At 48.0% G+C, this 20092-nt stretch overlaps 1 protein-coding gene across 2 annotated transcripts in view; it reads left to right on the plus strand.

The window, feature by feature from the left end:
• SMC6 (structural maintenance of chromosomes 6) overlaps positions 1-20092 on the plus strand; it is a 602788-nt gene that overhangs the window by 386105 nt on the left and 196591 nt on the right. For both annotated transcript variants that reach the window (XM_086926302.1, XM_086926303.1), the window contains exon 21: positions 19004-19141. In XM_086926302.1, coding sequence (XP_086782428.1) covers positions 19004-19141 — 138 coding nt within the window. The remainder of the gene's footprint in view (positions 1-19003; positions 19142-20092) is intronic.

Consider the following 20092-nt stretch of genomic DNA (forward strand, 5'->3'; position numbering starts at 1 on the left):
CGACACCATCCAGAATGTCTCCGACTAACCCGGCGTCAGAGGTCGAGGAAAACTACGACGCGGAAGACGAAGAGTTCGAGGAAGTCGTCGAGGAGGTAGGGGACGACGACGGGGCCATTGCCACCGTAGAGGATAGCTCGGAGGAGGAGCTTCCTCGCACTGACTCCGGGGCCAGCCACCATTATGAGGCCCAGGTCGAGGGATCGCCTTCGGGCCTTACCCAAAACCTCGATACCCGTCCCACGGCTCCGCCTTCCGGCCCGGCCACGGACATTGGTGCGGCACAACTCCAGGTGCAAAAACCGAAAGTGAAACCATCGGTGTCGACGCCACCCGTATCGAAACCGAAAGTGCAAGTCGCACTGGTTGGATCGAAAACTTCGGAGGCCTCGGCGCCGAAGAAATCCAAGATGGCCGTCGAGCTCAAGAGCCACGCCAAAATGGCCGATCCGAAGACTACGGTGTCGAAGCCGAAGGCGAAGACGCCCGACGCGGCTGCGTCGGCGCCGAAGTTGGTCGACGCTCTGAAGAGTCGCGTCGACACCAAGAAGGTCGATGACCATAAGAAAGCCCCAAAGAAGCGGCAGGACGACCCTAAGTCTCTGGCTGCACCGCTTCCAGTTGACAAGGCGAAGGGGGGAGCTGCGTCGGCTCCGAAGACTGCGGCCTTGGTTGCCGACCCGAATCCGGCTTCGGAGGACTCTCTCGAGCCGGTCCGTCCCTCCGCCTCGTTCACCAAGAAGGTCACGGAGTCCCTTTAGCGTATTCGGGAGGGGGCCGCGGCGGTCGAGCCAAAGAACACTGTGCCGCCCAAGCCTCTACAGAAACCGGCGAAGGCGCAAACGCCGATTCACTTCACGCTGCCGCCGAAGACGGCGCCGAAGGCTTTCGCTGCGAAACCTGGGGCCGGAGTGCCCTTGAAGTTGGCTTCTACGCCGAAGGCACGGCAACAACCACTAGCGGACACAGGCAAGCTCTCTCTCCTTAAACGGAAGATCACCCCGGAGCCAGCGTTGGAACATTTCCACATCCCACAAGGTCAGGAACTCTCACCCACTCACTCTAATGCTGGGGCGGGTGATGGAGACGATGAGGATGAGTATGCTTATCCAGTTTACTCGGACCCAGAGGATGTCACTGAGCCATGGTCTGCCGGGGGCGACCCTGGGGACCCTCATTCGGGACACGAGCCGCAACGTTTTGCTGCAAAAACTTCCCCAACAGAAGACTCTGCGGCCTTCAACGCTCTAATTGAAAGAGCTGCAGCCAATCATGACGTCGACCTCCATGCAGACCCAGTGGATGTCGATTTTCTTTTTGACACTTTCTCAGTGGCTGAAAAAACTGTTAAGACATTGCCAATGCTCAAAGGAGTGTTAAAACATGCGCCAGAGGTTTTCAAGGAGCCCACCCGGGCAAGAGTCATTAATCCTCGTATTGACAAGAAGTACAAGGCAGCGCCCACTGATCCAACGTACATCAAAGGACAGTTGCCACTAGACTCTTTGGTTGTCTCCAACGCACGTAAACGAGCCAACTCACAAACCACGGGTGATGCTCCTCCCCCAGACAAGGAATCAAAAGTGTTTGAGGCTTCAGGGAAACGTTTTGCTGCGCAGGCAGCCAATATGTGGCGCATATCCAACACGCAGGCGCTACTTGCACGCTACGACAGGGCACACTATGACACTCTAGCGACCCTTCTACAGCACTTACCAGATCAGTATAAGGAGGCTGCTGAAATGTTAATTCAGGAGGGGAAGCTTATCACCAATGCCTCAATTAAGTGTGCTCTAGATGTGGCTGATACCGCCTCACGAGCAATAAACACTAGCGTTCTGCTGCGCCGGCATGCATTGCTCAGAATATCAGGCTTTAAACCAGACATTCAAACTACCATCCTAAACCAAACGGTCAATCCAGACCACCTGTTTGGCCCAGAAGTGGATGCCACCCTCGAAAAAATGAAAAAGGACACTGACACTGCTAAATCTATGGGTGCCCTGCAGTCCCAGCAGTTTCGGGGTGGTTCCTTTCGCCGCTCCAATAGCAGGGGCACCTCAAGGGGTCAAGCATCACAATCCACGCAATTCTATGAAAGTAACACCCAATCCTCATATACCAACAAGGGTAGGGGTGGATACCGTGGCAACAACGTCAAAGGCAGAGGACGTGGAAATAACAACTCCAGGTCCTCCACCGCCAGCAAACAGTGACGCCTTGTCACTGCCCCCCGACCACGCAACACCGGTCGGGGGGAGACTCCAGCAGTTCCTGCCCGTGTGGAAGTCCATCACCACGGACAGGTGGGTCAGATCTCTTATCCAATACGGTTATTGTCTGGAGCTCACATCCACTCCACCCAACATACCTCCAAAGAACCGTCCTATGTCCGGCGAGCACTTGCACTTGTTGCAGCAGAAAGTCAACGTCATGCTGAAAAAAGGGGCAATAGAGCTCGTTCCACTGCAAGAAAGGGGTACAGGGGTTTACTCCCTGTACTTTCTAATTCCAAAGAAGGACGGATCCCTCAGACCCATCCTAGACCTCAGACCTCTCAACTTGTACATTCTGTCAGAACATTTCCATATGCTCACACTGCAGCAGGTTCTCCCACTGCTTCGGCAAGGGGACTTCCTGGCAACTCTGGATCTCAAGGATGCATACTTTCACATTCCCCTGCATCCTTCACACAGAGAATATCTAAGGTTCACCATTCAAAACCAGCACTACCAGTTCAAGGTTCTGCCTTTTGGGGTCACCACAGCGCCCAGGGTCTTCACAAAGTGCCTAGCGACGGTGGCGGCGCATCTAAGACGTCAGAACATCCACGTCTACCCCTATCTGGACGACTGGCTCATTCAAGCAAAGTCGGACCAGCAGTGCGCCGACCACGTGTCCCACACCATTCACCTTCTGCACAATCTGGGGTTCACGCTGAATTATCCAAAATCCCATCTCCAGCCCGCCCACATACGGCAGTATCTGGGGGCAACCATAAACACTCTGGCGGCCACTGCACAGCCGAATTCAGTGAGAGTCGCCAGCATTCAGTCGCTGATCCAAAGATTCAGACCTCAGCACTCGCTTCCAGCAAGAGTGTTCATGCAGTTGATAGGCATGATGGCCTCCTGCATCTCCATTGTCCCGCACGCGAGACTACATATGCGTCCGCTTCAGGAGTGCTTGGCACGTCAGTGGACTCAGGCTCACGGGCAATTGAAAGACCTAGTGTTGGTGAGCGGTCGGGCATACAACTCTCTGCATTGGTGGAATCCACAAAACCTTTGCAAGGGCCGACCGTTCCAGGAGCCTGTGCCACAGATTATCCTGACGACAGACGCTTCTCTCCAGGGTTGGGGAGCGCATGTACTCCATTACACAGTGCAGGGACTATGGACACTACAGCAGAAGAAGATGCACATCAATGTGTTAGAACTGATGGCAATCTTCATGGCCTTAAAGGCGTTCAAAGTACATCTGTGCAACAAGGTCGTGTTGATCCGGACGGACAACATGACGGCCATGTACTACATTCAGAAACAAGGAGGAACACACTCTCCGCAGCTGTCTCATCTGGCTCAGAGCATGTGGAAGTGGGCCATTCAGAGGAACATCTTCCTCATGGCAGAACACCTCCCAGGCAAAGACAATCAGATGGCGGACCTGCTCAGCAGGCACAGCCACCAGATGCATGAGTGGGAGATACATCCATCAGTACTCCAGCCGTACTTTCAAACATGGGGTCATCCAGAAATAGACCTGTTCGCCACAAGGGAGAACGCAAAATGCCAAAGCTTCGCCGCCAGGTTCCCACACCCGCAATCGCAGGGCAATGCGATATGGATGAACTGGTCAGGCAAATTTGCGTACGCTTTTCCCCCAGCACCCCTGATACCGCTGGTGGCACGCAAGCTCAGGCAACACTCGATGACTCTCATCCTGGTTGCTCCGACGTGGGCCCGCCAACCATGGTACACCACGTTTCTGGAACTGTCCGTGGTACCGCATCAAAGGCTTCATCTCATACCAAGCCTTCTGACGCAGAGCCATGGCGACATTCAGCACCCGGATCCGCGACAGCTCAACCTGGCGATCTGGCTCCTGAGGTCCTAGAGTTTGGCTACCTTAACCTTCCTCCCAATTGCATGGACATCATTCGGGAGGCAAGAAAGCCCACTACTAGAGCATGTTATGCGGCCAAATGGAAGCGGTTTGTCATTTATTGCGCAAACCACAACATTAATCCACTAGATGCTTCCATTCAGAACATCATCTGTTACCTGTTCCATCTGTACCAGTGTAATTTGGCATATACTTCCATCCGCATTCACCTGTCTGCGATGGCCGCATACCTCCAGAATAGACAGCACCTTTCCCTTTTCAAAGTGCCTGCTATCAAAGCTTTTCTGGAAGGACTCAAAAGGGTCATTCCACCACGGACCCCACCAGCTCCAGAATGGAACCTCAATGTGGTTCTTACAAGACTGATGGGTCCTCCCTTTGAGCCACTACATTCCTGCGAACTTCAGTTGTTGACTTGGAAAGTGGCTTTCTTAGTAGCAATTACATCGCTACGGAGAGTTACTGAGCTGCAGGCCCTCACAATCACAGAGCCATTCTTCCAGGTTCATGCTAACAGGGTAGTGCTCCGCACTAACCCTAAATTTCTACCCAAGGTTGTGTCTCAGTTCCACATAAACCAAACCATTGAGTTGCCGGTGTTTTTTCAAAATCCTGAGTCACTGGCGGAGCGGATGCTCCACACCCTTGACGTCAAAAGGGCCCTAATGTATTACATTGACAGGACCAAGGATTTTAGAAAGACTAAGCAGCTTTTCGTTGCCTTTGCGTCACACCACAAAGGTAACGCTATTTCCAAGGCTGGTATTGCTAGGTGGATCGTGAAATGTATTCAAATCTGTTACGCAAAAGCTAAACGCACTCTTACAATTCCACCAAGAGCCCACTCCACCAGAAAGTTGGGGGCCTCTATGGCCTTCCTAGGAAACATTCCCTTAGAGGACATATGTAGAGCAGCCACATGGTCTACCACACATACATTTACTAAACATTACTGCGTAGACGTGCACTCTAAACAGCAAGCAGCTGTAGGGCAGGCTGTTCTCAAGACACTTTTCCAAACTGCTGCAGCTGGCACGGGCGGCCGCCGCTAATGGAGGGACTGCTATGTATTCTATGCACAGATATGAATTCAGCAGCCCACATGCCTTGAACTGCAAATGCTACTTACCAGTATGCATCTGTTCTTGGCATGTAGGGCTGCTGACATTCATATCGCCCGCCCTCCTCCCCGGCGTCTGTAGCAGCTGCAGTGTTTACATGCATTTCATGGCATGGTCATCACTCACAAAGTTCACTCCATCTCGGCCACAATGGCTAAAAACAATCTGGGGATGGAGTCGATGCCCATGCGCACTGTAGTCCAGGGGAGGAGCCACCTATCTCGTGATACTTCGAAGACTCTTCCAGGACAACAATGTGCAATCATCCGGACCCAACACTAGGCGGCGATCTATGCACAGATATGAATGTCAGCAGCCCTACATGCCAAGAACAGATGCATACTGGTAAGTAGCATTTGCAATCCTGTCACAGGGAGGTGACACTACCTCCCAGACAGGGTTTAGTGTATTGGGGTCGGGTAGTACACATTTGGTGCCCTCCTTGCATGGTCCAGTTCAAACCAGCTCATAGAGCTGTTGGCTCCAGCTCTAGCGCGAAACTTGGCAAAGGACATGGGAGTATCCTCCCCACTTTTCGACTCCTCCCCTGGGAGGGAACCCTGAATCGTCCCAACTCTTTCCTTAGGGTACTTACGGGCCTACCTGAAGATGGGTCTCTAGATTCGTTGTGGGACAAGATTAATTTCAAGACACCACTGCGACTGACTGGGCACTCTGGACTTTGCTGGATTTTGCTTTGGGCATCAAGGCTGCAACTGGGAAGGCTCCTTCTGCTCCTGATCTCTTTGCCCTGCTCCTCTGCTACAATGTCCATGCCTGTGCTCCATACAGGAACCTTCCAAGGCCTGTGGGTATCTAAGACACCTGAAGGAATCTCCCTTGAAGTGAAGGAGTCACTTTCCTGCATCTGCAGGCACCGCAACTAAGCTGACCGATCTGCTGATCCTGGGCTCCCACGGACTCCAAAAGGCTCAGCAACACAGATGGTGGTTCTTCACATCCCTCGAGCCCTGCCCTGTCCTCTCACCAAGTTTGAGGCCAGTAACCCTTGTCAGAGCTGCAGCAATGGAACCCCTGTGCACCACGTCGACTTGCTGTTGGAAAGGCTTGTTGGCTTCCTTCCATCAAGATCTTCAGGCTCCAAGTAGCCCCAACGTCCAGCATCTCTTCTGACCAAGATCTTCATCCTCACCTCATCACTAGCACCTTGGGCCTGCATCTTTGGTGAGCTCCTCGAGATCCTCTTGTGATTTCAGTGCCTCCGGCCTGTGGGTCCTCTTGAGGGTCTTCTTTGATTGCTGCGGGCTCCCCTGCTTGCTCTGGGCCCGGCCTGACTCCCGTTTGTGGTGAGTCACCTGGACGTTACAGGTTCCAACACTGCACCTTCTTCGCTTTCCATGTTGTTTGCAGTTGCTAAGGCTTGTTGGTGCTCCCAACGAACTCCGGCCTCCACTCTCGACATCCGACGTGCGACAACTTGTGAACAGCTCCTGGTCTTTCATGGCGTCACCTGCTCCTCACAACTGCAGCTCCAAGTTCACCGCCATCTCTTCTGGAACAACCGTAATCGGTCTGCTTTTGTCTTCCGTGCCTCCTGGTCACTCCTGAGTGGCACAGACTCTGTCCCCGCTGCTTGCGGGTTCTTCACATCTCAAATTCACCTGTGGGCTCCACCAAACACTTTCAACATCTCCAGCAGTGGCATCTTCCTGAAATCTCCCATTGAGTTTCATGGTGGTTCCAACGCCTCTTCACACCGATGCACCCGGCTTCCCTGTTGTAGGTATCCTGGCTCCTAGGGAATCCACGGGTGGGGTGGCTTTCCAACCTTCTGTCTTCCACAGGTTTTCTAAAGGGTCCACTGAGAAGGGTCCTACTTTAAAATTGCTACTGCGACTTACACGTTGACTTGTATTGAGAACACAGTCGTGTTCCCACACTTCACACGACCTCCATCGGGTTCCTAGATACTCACCGTGGGTGGTTCCTTGGGCCCGCAGCACTTCTACGTCTTCTGGGTGCAGTCTGGACTCGAGTTTTGGTATGTATACCACTATTTTAGTATATGGTTTGGTCTCCCCAGGTGACCACTATGTATTTCGTGCTACTTGCCTTTTTGTATTGAAAAGTATTGTGTGCATTATATCCGGCTTAGTGATATCTGTATGTGTTAGTGAGTGTCTTATAATAAACACATATTTTTATAAATACACTGTGTGTTTATTTTTCACTTAATATATACCCCTGTGGGATTATGTTTTGGTAAAACAAGCTTGTTTACATTCCTTCTGGACTAAGCCTGAATGCTGCTCTCCATAAGGGTTGTCTAGATTGGTGCAGGGTGCCCACTCACATAAGAGTGCATCAAACCAAGCCAGCTTCTCACAACCTCCATCACTGGCAGCCCATAACATCAGATAAATTGGGTTCTGCTTATCGTCCAAAGGGGCTACTCCATCCCTTTCGAGACTGCCCCTTCCTCCATGCCTCCATCTTATGACCAGCTGACGGAGGATCATTTGCCCCTCCTCCACGAGGAAGTCATGGCTATCTTGGCCAAGAGAGGGATGTATGACGGTACGACACGTACCGTCACAACGCGTGCTTTAACAACGCATACCTTACAACGCAAGTCGTTACCACGGCTTGCATTGGGGGCGCGGATTGAGAATAGTATAATTTACTATTCTAACACCAGTCCTTGTGGACACTAGGGAAGGTGTTGGAATAGTAAATATACTATTCTTAATCCTCTAGCGCCCTCTTGTAATGGACGCGTTGTTAAAGCCTTGCGGAGTAAAATCCACGTGGTAAAGGATGTTTCCCCCAAGGGAGCCATAGTGTGGGGTCCGGTGCCATAAGTAGCCTGCGGTTGCTATTCCTGCTACTTTCTGATCCCTAAAAAGGACAAGGATCTTCATCCTAACCTAGATCTCCGAACCCTAATCTACTTCCTCAAGAAGGAGTTCAATATGCTCACATTAGCTCAGGAAACTGGATAGTAGCGTTGGGCTTGCAGGATGCCTATTTTCACATCCACGTCCTGTTTGCCCATCGGCGCTACCTACCGTTTACGGTAGGCCACAAGCTTTTTTAAGTTCACTGTGCTCCCTTTTGGCCTTACCATCGCCCATCTGGTGTTCACCAAGATGATAGAGGTGGTCGCACCTCATCTGCGTAGGTATGTGGTGCTAGGCTTCCCGTATTCTAATGTCTGACTGCTAAAGGCGGACTAGCCCCAGGATGTCGTCTCCCACCTCCAGGCTCCGATGAACCTCCTGCATTCATTGGGGTTCATTATCAACATGCCGAAGTCACACCTGACTCCCTCTCTGATGCTCCCTTTCATCGGAGCTGTTCTGGACACAGTGCAGTTTTGGGCTTATCGTCCAGAGTCCAGGATATTCAGTCTATGATACTGATGTTTCAGCCTCTATTGTGGGTTTCAGTGAGACTGACTTTGAGGCTGCTGGGCCTCACGGCCTCCTGTTGATTCAATTCAATTCAATTAGTTTATTATGTTTTTGGCACTCAAAAGAGGGCCACATAAAATAAACACACAATTATACATCATTAATTACAATAAAATCACAAAGGACAACAAAAAAAATAAAGAAATCACTTCATATTCACAGGTCAAACAGTTATCAAACATTTCCCTAGGTATCATTAATAAATATCTAAGAACCCTTTAAAAAAGTAAAAAATTTTGAAACCGAACATTTCATTTGGTGGACAATAAAGTGCATGGAAAAAAGTTTTTACATTTAAAATTCCTAATTGTAGACAAATAGGTTTTAACCATTTAGATCGTAGTGGGCATAGTGCAGGACAAATAAACAAGACATGATTTCGGTCCTGTACAGCATTATAACAGAGATTACATATTGGAGAAGATCCATACCACTTTGCTAAGAGAAGATTTAGTGGAAGCAAATCTTGTCTTAAGAGGTACCATAGTCTACGGACTCTATGGGGAATATTCCAGGTGAGATATTGTTGGGCCTGCTTTGGGGAGTATGTGCTTAACAATAATTGCCTTCCTTTTGTTCCCTGTTGAGCAATCATATCCAATTTAAAGCAGAGCTCCCAAGAAGCACATTTTAGTTGAAACTTTAGTTGAGAGGGAGAAAGTAAAAACAGAGTATTTACATCCAACTCTAACAGAGTTACTGCTTTTCTAAAGTTTTTTACTAGTAGGGAAAACTCATTTAAATTGCCCAGAAGTTCATTTTTGATGGCTTCCCGTAAGGAACCCGATTTGCCTCTAGCCAGACAGGCCATCCACCTTACGAGGGCAATCAACCCCTGTACCCAACAACTCCGGAGTCCGAATTCCAGCCTGCATGAGGATACAGAGCAAGCTGTATTAAGGGAAGAAATTCTTCTTAGTACCTTTCCTTCCATTGTTTGCAAGAATCCCCAGTGTCTTAATTCCACTAATTCTATTCCGTACAGTAGAGTTGCAGGGATCTTTGCTCTATATACTTCCAAAAATCGTGTAAAGTGTCTTTTCCCTGTAGCATTGTACAAGGAACATAACCCCATTCCATGAGCCGATGCTTTGCGCGAATTGTGCTCAATGTGGGGTTTCTCACTTAGGTTTGATGAAATTATTTTACCTAAGAAGGTGTAAGTTTTAACCACCTCTAGTTTCTGTCCTCCTATAGCCCATCTAAAGTTTTCAGACCTACATTTTTTCCTTCCAAAGATGCACATAATTTTGCTTTTCGATGTATTGATCTTCATAAAATGTGCTTCTGCAAATAAATGTAATGCTTGCAGGCGGTTAGACAAGCCCTTCGGAGTTAGGTCTAAGATGAGAATATCATCTGCATACATTAAAACCGAGATAGATGACCCTCCAATTATCGGGGCTAGCCCACCACAAGCTGCAATGGAAGTAGGTAAGTCTGCTGTATATAGTGAAAACAATATAGGGGCCAATATACACCCTTGTTTTAACCCATTCGGAGAAGGGATAGATTGTTAAAGGCCCCTTTCTCCGCCTTGTAATACCTTACACCATGTGTTCGAGTGGAGAGATTTTACAAGTTCAAGTAACTCTGTTGGCATACCTAATGCAGCTAGCTTTCTCCGCAGCGTAGGACGGTCCACCTTGTCAAACGCTGTGGAGAAGTCTATAAATGCCGCATATATTCCGCCCTCTCGAACACGTACATATTTGTCTACAATCACCTGAAGTGCTGTTAAATTATCAAGTGTGCCATGCTCTTTGCGGAATCCAGTTTGTTCCAAGGGTAAGATACCATTTGATTCTACCCATTCAGTAATTAATATTAAAAGACATTTAGCAAAAACTTTCCCTATTGAATCCAATAGAGCTATTAAGCGGTAGTTCGTAGGATTGTCCCGCTCTCCCTTTTTAAATAAAGGTATTAATATACTTCCCCTCCAAGATATAGGAACTGATCTCGATAGGAAGCATGCATGAAACACTGGGAGAAGAATCCTACTCCATGACGTGACATCTTGCTTCATTATTGACATGGGCAACTCGTCCGGACCCATAGCTCCGGATGAACGCATACTCTTTATCACGGAGGCTATGAATTTCTCGGACGGAAGCTCTATACTGTGATCACTATTCGAGACTAAGTCACAGTTATCTCTCTCTACACCGTTGGATGCGTACAAATTAGATATAAATGATATCCAAACATCTTCGGCAATAGAGATGGGGATAGGGGAAATTCTTGCACCACATCCCTTACCAATTATGGACCAGAATTCTCTAGATTTATTAAAGGCCGAAGCCTCTCTTAACCTAATCCAGAGGGAATCGTCTTTATCTCTTTTTAATTTTGTTCTCAATCTGACCCTCCTTCTTCTTAGTAAGGCTATCTTATGCTCATTTTCCCTAGATCGACATAGGAACTGTTGTCTCACAAGTTTATTTATTTCCTTATTTAAAGGTAATAGTATACTAGGTACGAATTGCAACTTCTTAGGATTCCTTGGCTTCTTTGCTATTGAAGTAAGCTTCTTCAAAAGGATTTCAAAGTGTTGGAATTCCCTACCTTGCCATTCTTCTAATTCAAGTAAAGTTTGTGCAATAATATTTTGCGCATCCTTCATAGTGGTAGGGTCCCAGAAGCACCTTCCAGACTTAAAATGAATAGAAACTTCTTTGTTATTTAACACCTTGGCTGCTAAGGTGTTTTCCCGTCCTGTGCTGCATTCTTCAGATTCTCATTGTTCATGACAAAGCCAGCTCGTCATAAGCACAGCGCAGGTAAAACCCATGACGAGCTGGCTTTGTCATCAGCACTGAAGGGGTTAAGGACCAAGAGTCAGTATCCAGAGGTTGTAATGAGACAGTTATACTGATCACATTATGGTCACTCAAGGAGCATTGAGAGATCACTATGTCTTGGATAAAAGAGAACGTATCATAGTCCGTAATTACATAATCCAGGATGGATTCACCCCTAAATGATCTATGTGTAAAATTAGCGGGAATGTCAGAAGGCATCCTACCATTTACAATTAGCCCCTCTAAATAGCTGAGTTCTTCTAGCAGTATCTTTCCTCTTTTATTAGTTTTTATTTTTTTAGGAAAGATTGCTTGGGGTATGTTATAAGCTTCTTCCTTAGATTTGTTTCTAAACAAATCTATGCTTAAATTAGACACTTTGCTATTTAAGTCGCCCATGAGTAAGATATATGGGGGCTGGTCAAGCTCTTATAGTTGTTTTACATAGGAAAACATTTGCTTCAAAACAGTGCTAAAAATATCTTCAGGAGGAATGTATGCATTTAAAATTACCAGAGAAGACTGGCTACCTATACTCGGTAAATTATTAATAGTTATTGATTGAAAAAATTACTAGAGTCCACATAGTGGGAAAATTGCCATTGTAGTGAATTAGATAAAAAAACAGGCAATCCCACATTTTGCGTGACCTTTTTTCGAAGGTGTAGCTGCAGCCTCAAGGACAAAATAATCTTTCCCCCCATATAGGATATTTTTACACCATGTTTCCTGAATACATATCACATCTGCATTCAAAGAGAATAAAAAATCAAGCTTCTCTGGACAGTTATATAAACCTGCTGCATTCCAGGATATAACTTTTAAGTGACTGTTAAAGATGTTTAAACAGTCTTGGATTATTCGATGTATTATTAGATAGTACTCCTGGCAACCAATTCCACAGATGATTATCTTCTGTTAGAGGAATAGCCAAATTCTCGGCGATAGGGAGTACCTGAGAAACCATGCGTTTACCTCTAGATACCCAGATTTTTAGATCTTTATTATAAGGGGACAGGTCTTCCTGAATACCCAACTTTGTGGCCCCTTCTCTGGAGAAAAAACGCTTTCCATTATTAAAAAAGGGTAACACATCAATCCCTCTACATTGGAATGCTTCCGCTTGTTGAAGGACAAGATTAACGATTATTTTAGAACAAAATTTTACCCGCACTCGTTGCCCATTTTCAAACCTTATTACTGAGACCAAGTCGATATCTCTTGACAAAATAAGTTTTAGACTCTCAATATCCTTAAAACAATTAAGTAACCATGACCTGTTCAAGTTTAGGTCTGTATCAAATAAGGGTAGAAAGTCCAATGTCAAGGTATCCACACATGGGTTAAGGACTTTTAGAGGTGCCGTGGATAAGTTCGTGGTCTCATTAACCGGGAGCCGGAAAATAGGTGCGGATGGATTAAGTACCCCTGTTACAGTAGGCGTATTTCTTGTAACTTTATCCGCTGGTGCTGGGGGCACTTCTCCATTAACCTCTTGATATGAAGCTCCCCCAATCATAGCGCTATCCTCAAGGGGACCTTCGACTACAAGGCTAGTAGTACTAGCAACAGCCTCATTAGAAGAAGTGTCCAATAAGGAATTGTCTACAAGTTCTACAGCTTCAAGCGCTTCTGTATTTATATGCTTTTGGAAGATAATTTGCCTCTGTCTTTTCTTCTTATACTTGCGAACAGGTTTCCTATTTTTCCCTTTGTTCTTTCTACTTTTTTCTTTTACTGTTCCCTTTACCACTACGGTTCCTTCAGGTTCTTTTTTATCCTGATTGAAAATGGGGAAAAGTTAATTTCCGACGAATTTGTTAACCTCTACCAAACTTTCTTCCTTTAAGGATGGTTCCGCATTTTTCCTGCGTTTCAAGGCAAGTGGAGTAGGGGGTCATAGCGGACTCATGTACATCGACCTTTATTGGCATCCCCACTGGTACATTATTCCTCAGTAAATTATTGCTGTCTAGGACATTCTGTACAACAGTCTCAATAGGGGAAATAGACCCATTCTCGGTATTTTTAGCCGATAATACTTTCAATATCTCTGTAACTGAGTCCAAGATGCAATCAGAGCTCCCAACAAATTTGCCTAATAAAAACAGTATGGAAGCCAGTAAATGTTCAAGAGCTAACAAGGAATCAGAAATCGGTTTATCATTTTTTGGGTATCCAGATGCAGTAAGAGAGCAGATACCTGATAGATTAAGTTGTGGAGATTTTGAATCATTCTGTATTGAAGGAATGTCATTGGGTGATATAGAAGGAGTGCTACTATAAAGCAGTAATCCTGATGGCGTAGCTCCATTTGGGGTTTTACCAGGATCAGGATGTTGTGAAATTCTCTCGTCCATATAGCGACCACATAGTTCAAGATCGATACTGGACAGGATAGAGACTTCTTTTATATCCACATCCGTTTGCTTGTGTAGAGCAATAGGCAACATTGTGGCACTTTATCGTCAAGCCTGGACGAGGTCTACTGGGCACTCTGGGGATGTTCAAGCATGCCTGATAAACATGCCATTTGACGATTCTTGCCTCTTTGGCAAAAAACAGACATAAACAGTTTAAGAAGAGTAGAGGCACAGCCCGTTTGTTTCGTCTTTCTGCTCCCAGCAGACACTTCCACCAACAATTTTGTCCCCCACCACCCCCTGGCTGGGGTCGAGGTTTTCAGTTCCTCCAGTGCCAGACTTTGTGCCCAGATCAGCAGGCCTTTCATGCCCTAGACAATGCAGAGGACAGCACATACAGCTTAGACCCCCGACCCTCCAGCATCTGCAGCTTCAATACCTCTGTGTCCTTGTCGGCACACAATTATCCTGTCAGCGGCAGTATCCATTATTTCCTCCAGTGGGGCAGGCCATCACTTCAGATAATTGGGTCCTCCAGATTGCAATCATGGTTATAACCACACATTTCTTTCTACCTTACTGCACCTCCTACCACCATGAGGGAGACTGATGGAGGATCATCTGTCCATTTTGTGGAAGGAACTCAAGGCCCTTTTGGCTTTAGGGACTACAGAGAAGGTTCTTGCCTTGGAAAGAAGTTGATGTCACTCCTGCTACTTCCTTGTGCCATAAAAAGGACAGAGGCTATCGTTCTATTTTGAATCTTTTCCCTCTCAATGTTTTCCTGCAAAAGGACAAATGTAAGAGTTCATAATAGCCTAGGTCCTTTCTGTCCTAGACCCCTGAGACTGGATGGTGGCGTTGGAACATCACAATACTTATTTCCACAGGCACTCTGCCCAGGTTCCCGGACGGTTTTGTCCCCGCCTGGGATCCGAATTAGGACAAGGCGCCGGTTCGGCCACAGCTGGGGCCTTCACAGCACAGTTCCCAAGGCCGTGTGTTCCCCCTTCCCCACCGCCGCAGTCTGCGTCGCACATGGCTGAGGATCACTGGGAGGGGTCCGAGGACCTTCTTGCTCGTCAGTGTGACTCCGCGCAGGATTGAGCGGATGACTTGGAAGAGGCCGGCCGCTCCTCTGACCCGGGGTTTGCCTCTTCCACGTCCACTGTGGCGGAAGGTGCCTCGTATACGGTGGTACTCCATCGGGCAGCTGAGGTCCTTGACCTTGATCTCCCTACGGTGGCCCTGAAAACTAATCTCCTCACTGAAGTGCTCCAGTTGACGTCCACTTCATCGGAGCCACTGCTGCCATTTAATGGTGCCCTCACTGATGTCTTGTTGGGCACTTGGTCGCGGCCGGCCACAGGGGCGCCTGTGGATAAGAACATTGCCAGGCGTCATCGTCCGGTGCCTGGTGATCCTGCCTTTCTGACCACTCATCCTACGTCTGAGAGCCTGGCTATTCAAGCTTTGATGTCCCAGAGTGCCTTTCCCACGGCTCCGCCGGATAAGGACTCTAAGAAGCTGGAGCAGTTCAGCAGTTCAGCAAGCGTTTGTTCTCTTTGGCCTGCTTAGGGCTGCGCTTGGTGAACACTGCATGTCTATTGGGCCACTATTTTCACGTTGTGTGGAATACCGTTGCTGAGGTGTTGCCTCAGTGTCCTGAAGAGGTCCAGGCTGTGCTGTCCCAGGCTGCGGCCGATGGTAAGGACGCGGCTAAATTCACCATTCGTTGTGGTTTAGATACCACGGACTCTCTCAGTAGGGCGATTTCCACGACCGTGGCACTTCGTCGCCATGCCTGGTTGAGGTCTACCGGGTTCTCCCTGGATATCCAGAGCTCGCCCATGGACATGCTCTTCAATGGCACTTGCCTGTTTGGTGATAAGGCCAACAGTGCGCTGGAGTGTTTTAAGGACTCTCGAGCTACCGCCAAGTCCTTGGGCCTTTCCGCCACGCGCCCCGCCACATCTACTTTTCACTCCTTTCGTGTCCAGGGAAGGGGCGCCACTGCCTGCTAGTTTAGTCAAAAGCCTGCGCAAAATCAAACTCCGCATGACTGTGGGCGTCGAGGCCGCCGTGACGGCTCCGGGGGCTGGCGTGAGGGGCGCCAGTGGGTGGCAAGATTCGTCATCACCTTCTCCATTGGCGCTCTGTCACTTCCAACAGGTGGGTGATGCAACTCGTCAGGAGAGGTTACTCTCTCCCTTCGAGTCTACCCCCTCCAGCCATTCTACCTCAGTTGCACCGCATGTTGGGGGATCACTTAGCCCTTCTCCAGCAGGAAGTCATGGCCCTCTTGGTCAAGGGGGCCATCAAGCGCGTTCCTGGGCCAGAAGTAGGGCGTGGTTGTTTTTCCCACTACTTTCTGGTCCCCAAGAAGGACATGGGGGGCTTGCACCCCATCTTGGACCTCAGGAACATCATACACTTCCTCCGGAAGGAGAAGTTCACGATGTAGACTCTGGTTCAAGTCTTGACTGCCCTCAACCCTGGAGACTGGATGGTAGCGTTGGACTTGCAGGACACCTATTTTCATATCACCTTCCTGCCGTCCCACCGGCGTTACCTTGGGTTCACGGTAGGCCAGAAACATTTTCAATTTGCCGTGCTCCCCTTCGACCTTACCAGCGCCCCTCGGGTGTTCACGAAAGTGATGGCGGTGGTCGCAGCTCATCTGCGCAGGTCAGGGGTGTCAGTCTTCCCCTACCTCGACGACTGGTTGTTGAAGGCGGGCTCGCCCCAGGCAGTTGTCACCCACCTCCAGAGTACAGCCGACCTCCTGCATTTGCTGGAGTCCTTCTCAGAACCTCCCCTTCATCGGAGCAGTTCTGGATTCGACGCAGTTTCAGGTTTATCCTCCTGAACAGCAAGTCCGGGATATTCAGGCTATGATTGCGATCTTTCAGCCTCTATCCCGAGTTCCGGTCAGGATGACCCTTCAGCTCCTAGACCTGATGGCCTCCGAAATCCTGCTAGTATAACATGCCAGTTGGCATAGGCGGGCTCTGCAGTGGGACTTGAAGTTCCAGGGGGCACAGCATCAGGGCAACCTGTCCGATCACGTCCAGATCTCGGAGGGCATTGCACGACAATTGCAGTGGTGGCTCACGAATCGCGATTGGGTCAATGGCAGATCCCTCTCTCTACCCCAATCAGAGCACACAGTGGTGACGGATGTGTCTCTCCTGGGTTGGGGTGGCCACTTGGGAGAGGCTGATACCAGAGGCCTCTGGTCTCCGGCGGAGTCCCGACTCCATATCAACCTTTTGGAGCTTTGGGCGATCCGATTTGCACTGAAGGCATTCCTTCCCTCTGTCCGGGGAAGTGTGGTGCAGGTGTTCACGGGCAACACTATCGCCATGTGGTACTGCAACAAACAGGGCATGGTGGGGTCCTCTGGACATGCCTGGAACATTAAGGCATTTCCTTGCTGGTTCAACACCTGGCAGGTTCTCTGAACACCAGGGCAGACTAGCTCAGCCGCCGGTGCTTGTTGGATCACGAATGGAGTCTGAACTTGGACGTGGCGCAAGGTATCTTTCTGCAGTGGGGAGAGCCTTGGTTAGATCTATTCACCACCGGCGAGAACGTGCAATGTCATCAGTTCTGCACGTTCGAATTTCCAAGGCGACACTTGCTCGGCACTATCAAAGGTTATCTTTTGGCCATTTCCGCCTTTCTACTGCTTCCAGATCAGCCCTCTCTTTTTAAGTCCCTGGTTGTTAACCGTTTTCTGAAAGGCATTACGCACACGTTTCCTCCCGTGCCGATTCATCATGCCTCAATGGGATTTAAACCTTGTCTTGACATATCTGATGTGCACTACCTTCGAGCCCCTTCATAACTGTCCTTTGCGTCTTCTTAAGCTCAAGATCGCTTCCCTGGTAGCTATCACCTCAGCCAGAAGAGTGAGTGAGCTCCAGGCCCTTTCTTCCAAACCTTCTTTCCTTTCTGTTCATCCGGATAAGGTGGTTTTAAGGACCCGTCCTTTCTTGCCAAAGGTTGTCACGCTCTTCCACATCGGACAGACCATCACTTTGCCCGCCTTCTTTCCGCCTTAGCATCCTTCAAAAGAGGAAGAGAGGCTCCACCGTTTGGGCCCAAAACACGTACTCTCCTTCTACCTGAGCAGCACACAAAAGTTCTGGGTGGATGATCAGCTCTTTGTTGGCTATATGGGCGCCAAAAAAGGTTGGGCCGTGCACAAACAGACCATCTCTCGGTGGGTCGTCCTCTGCATTAAGGCCTGTTACTCGTTGGCTAAGAAGAAGCCTCCTGTGGGCTGCGTGCCCATTCCACCAGGGCAACTGCAGCAACTACTGCCTTGGGACGCGGCATTACCTTGCAGGACATTTGTCAGGCAGCTACGTGGGCTTTGCGGCACATGTTTACCAAGCATTACTGCCTTGACAGTCAAGTCCGGAGAGACGGCTTCTTTGGCCGTTCTGTTCTCCGTGACTTTATGGTGTAATCTTATTCGCAGGCCCCCCCACCGGGGTTGGTATTGCTGGGGTATCTATTCTAAGGTAAGGAATCTATCGCTAACATGTCTCTTTCAGATGCACAAGTTACTACTTGTGTAACAATATATCTGTAAGAGACATTAGTTAGTGATAGATTCCTTACCGCCCCACCCATCCCCCCGTTCTGCGAACTGATTTCAAGGGTTAAGGTCATCCCTTTCAGGGCCCTAGTTTCAATGCACCAGTGGTCAGTATCTTGCATTGCTCTGCGTTACTGGCATGGAAAGTTGAGTACAGAACTGATGTCAGCGCGCATGGGTGGCGCCTAAGTAGTCTCCGTGATGCCATCTCGGCGCATACGACTGCAGCGACGGATGCGGAGTCGCACGATGCCACCTACTGACGCGCAGGGGTACTGCTAGCAAAACTTTCCGGAACCAGTCTGACGGCTGGGGATATTCTATCGTAAGTAATCTATCACCAACTAATGTCTCTTACAGATATATCTTTACACAAGTAGTAACTTGTGCGTTAGTTGACAAACAAGGCAGAGCCTCCATTGCAAGAGTCCATATTTAAGAACACTTACTGTCATCCCTTTGTGATTTGTTTGTGAGTCAGTATTTTCTTTTATGTTTATGATTGTTTTAAAATCACAAGCTGATATTTATTCCTTTTACCACATAGGATGAACTGGATAAAGTAGACCGGGAAGTTGATAACTGTAAACGCCATAAAAAGCATTATGAAGAAAAGCAGAAGGAACATTTGGACGGTATAAAGAAGCGGAAGGAAGAACTTGCCATAAAGGAAAAACAGTTGCAGGTATTTCATGACTAATACAGTTACTGGCTTTTCCAAGATCTGGTTGCTTTTGTGTGTTTTTACTCTTTTAAACTGCAGCTAAATGTCACATAAAACACCATTAAAATCCCTTGTATTTGTGTTTAACAAATAAAATATCTGTGTTTTTAAGAAAAACACACCAACTCCTATGTTTGATATAATTTAAGGAAGGAAGTAACGATGAGAATTCTTTGCAACCAAGTGGGAATTGTACTTGACCTCTATAAGCATATCAAATAATTGCATTGTGGCAGAATACGCTTACCTATTTAAAGGAACAGTAATACTGGAAACTAGAGTGTTGAGTTTGGCGTTAGAAATGTATTGTTTAACTGATAAAGATTGCACCACTTTGAAATTAAGAAGTAACATCTGTGGTTGGTTCACTTGACCGCCATTTCATCTGTCTAGTATTCAGGCCACTTATTGACTTTCGGGCCTTATGATGTGCTGTTCGATAGACATCTTAAACACTTTCGGGAAGTTTCACTTCGTTGCTGTAGAGATTTGAACGAGCCTTGATGCACTGTGGTTTGAATACATACTCTATGCTAATCAGTGTGTTCGTTCAGTCCGTCAATGTATTCAGTCACTCACAAGCCCACTAGCTGCTTTGGATATTACTTTTATTGCAGCTTATCCCAGTTTATAGTTGATACATCTTTGTTTACTAGTTATCAACTTCTAGAACATGCAGTGTGTGCCAAGCAACATTTCTTTTTTATTTTTTTTTAATTTTCAAAAACCTTTATTGCTCACTTTTGCAATCATACACAGCTCGTGGCCTACAACCCGGAGGCCGGCAGCGGTGGGATCTTAAGTCAATAGCAGATATGTTAAAAAATTACACAGCCTTGTAGCCGACAACCCTAGGGTCCGGTGGCATAGCGTACATGTAGTTTACAAATCTGAAAGAAACACGTTAGTATT

Source organism: Lissotriton vulgaris, chromosome 6 (genome assembly GCF_964263255.1).
Source record: "Lissotriton vulgaris chromosome 6, aLisVul1.2, whole genome shotgun sequence".
NCBI classification, from domain to species: Eukaryota; Metazoa; Chordata; class Amphibia; order Caudata; family Salamandridae; genus Lissotriton; species Lissotriton vulgaris.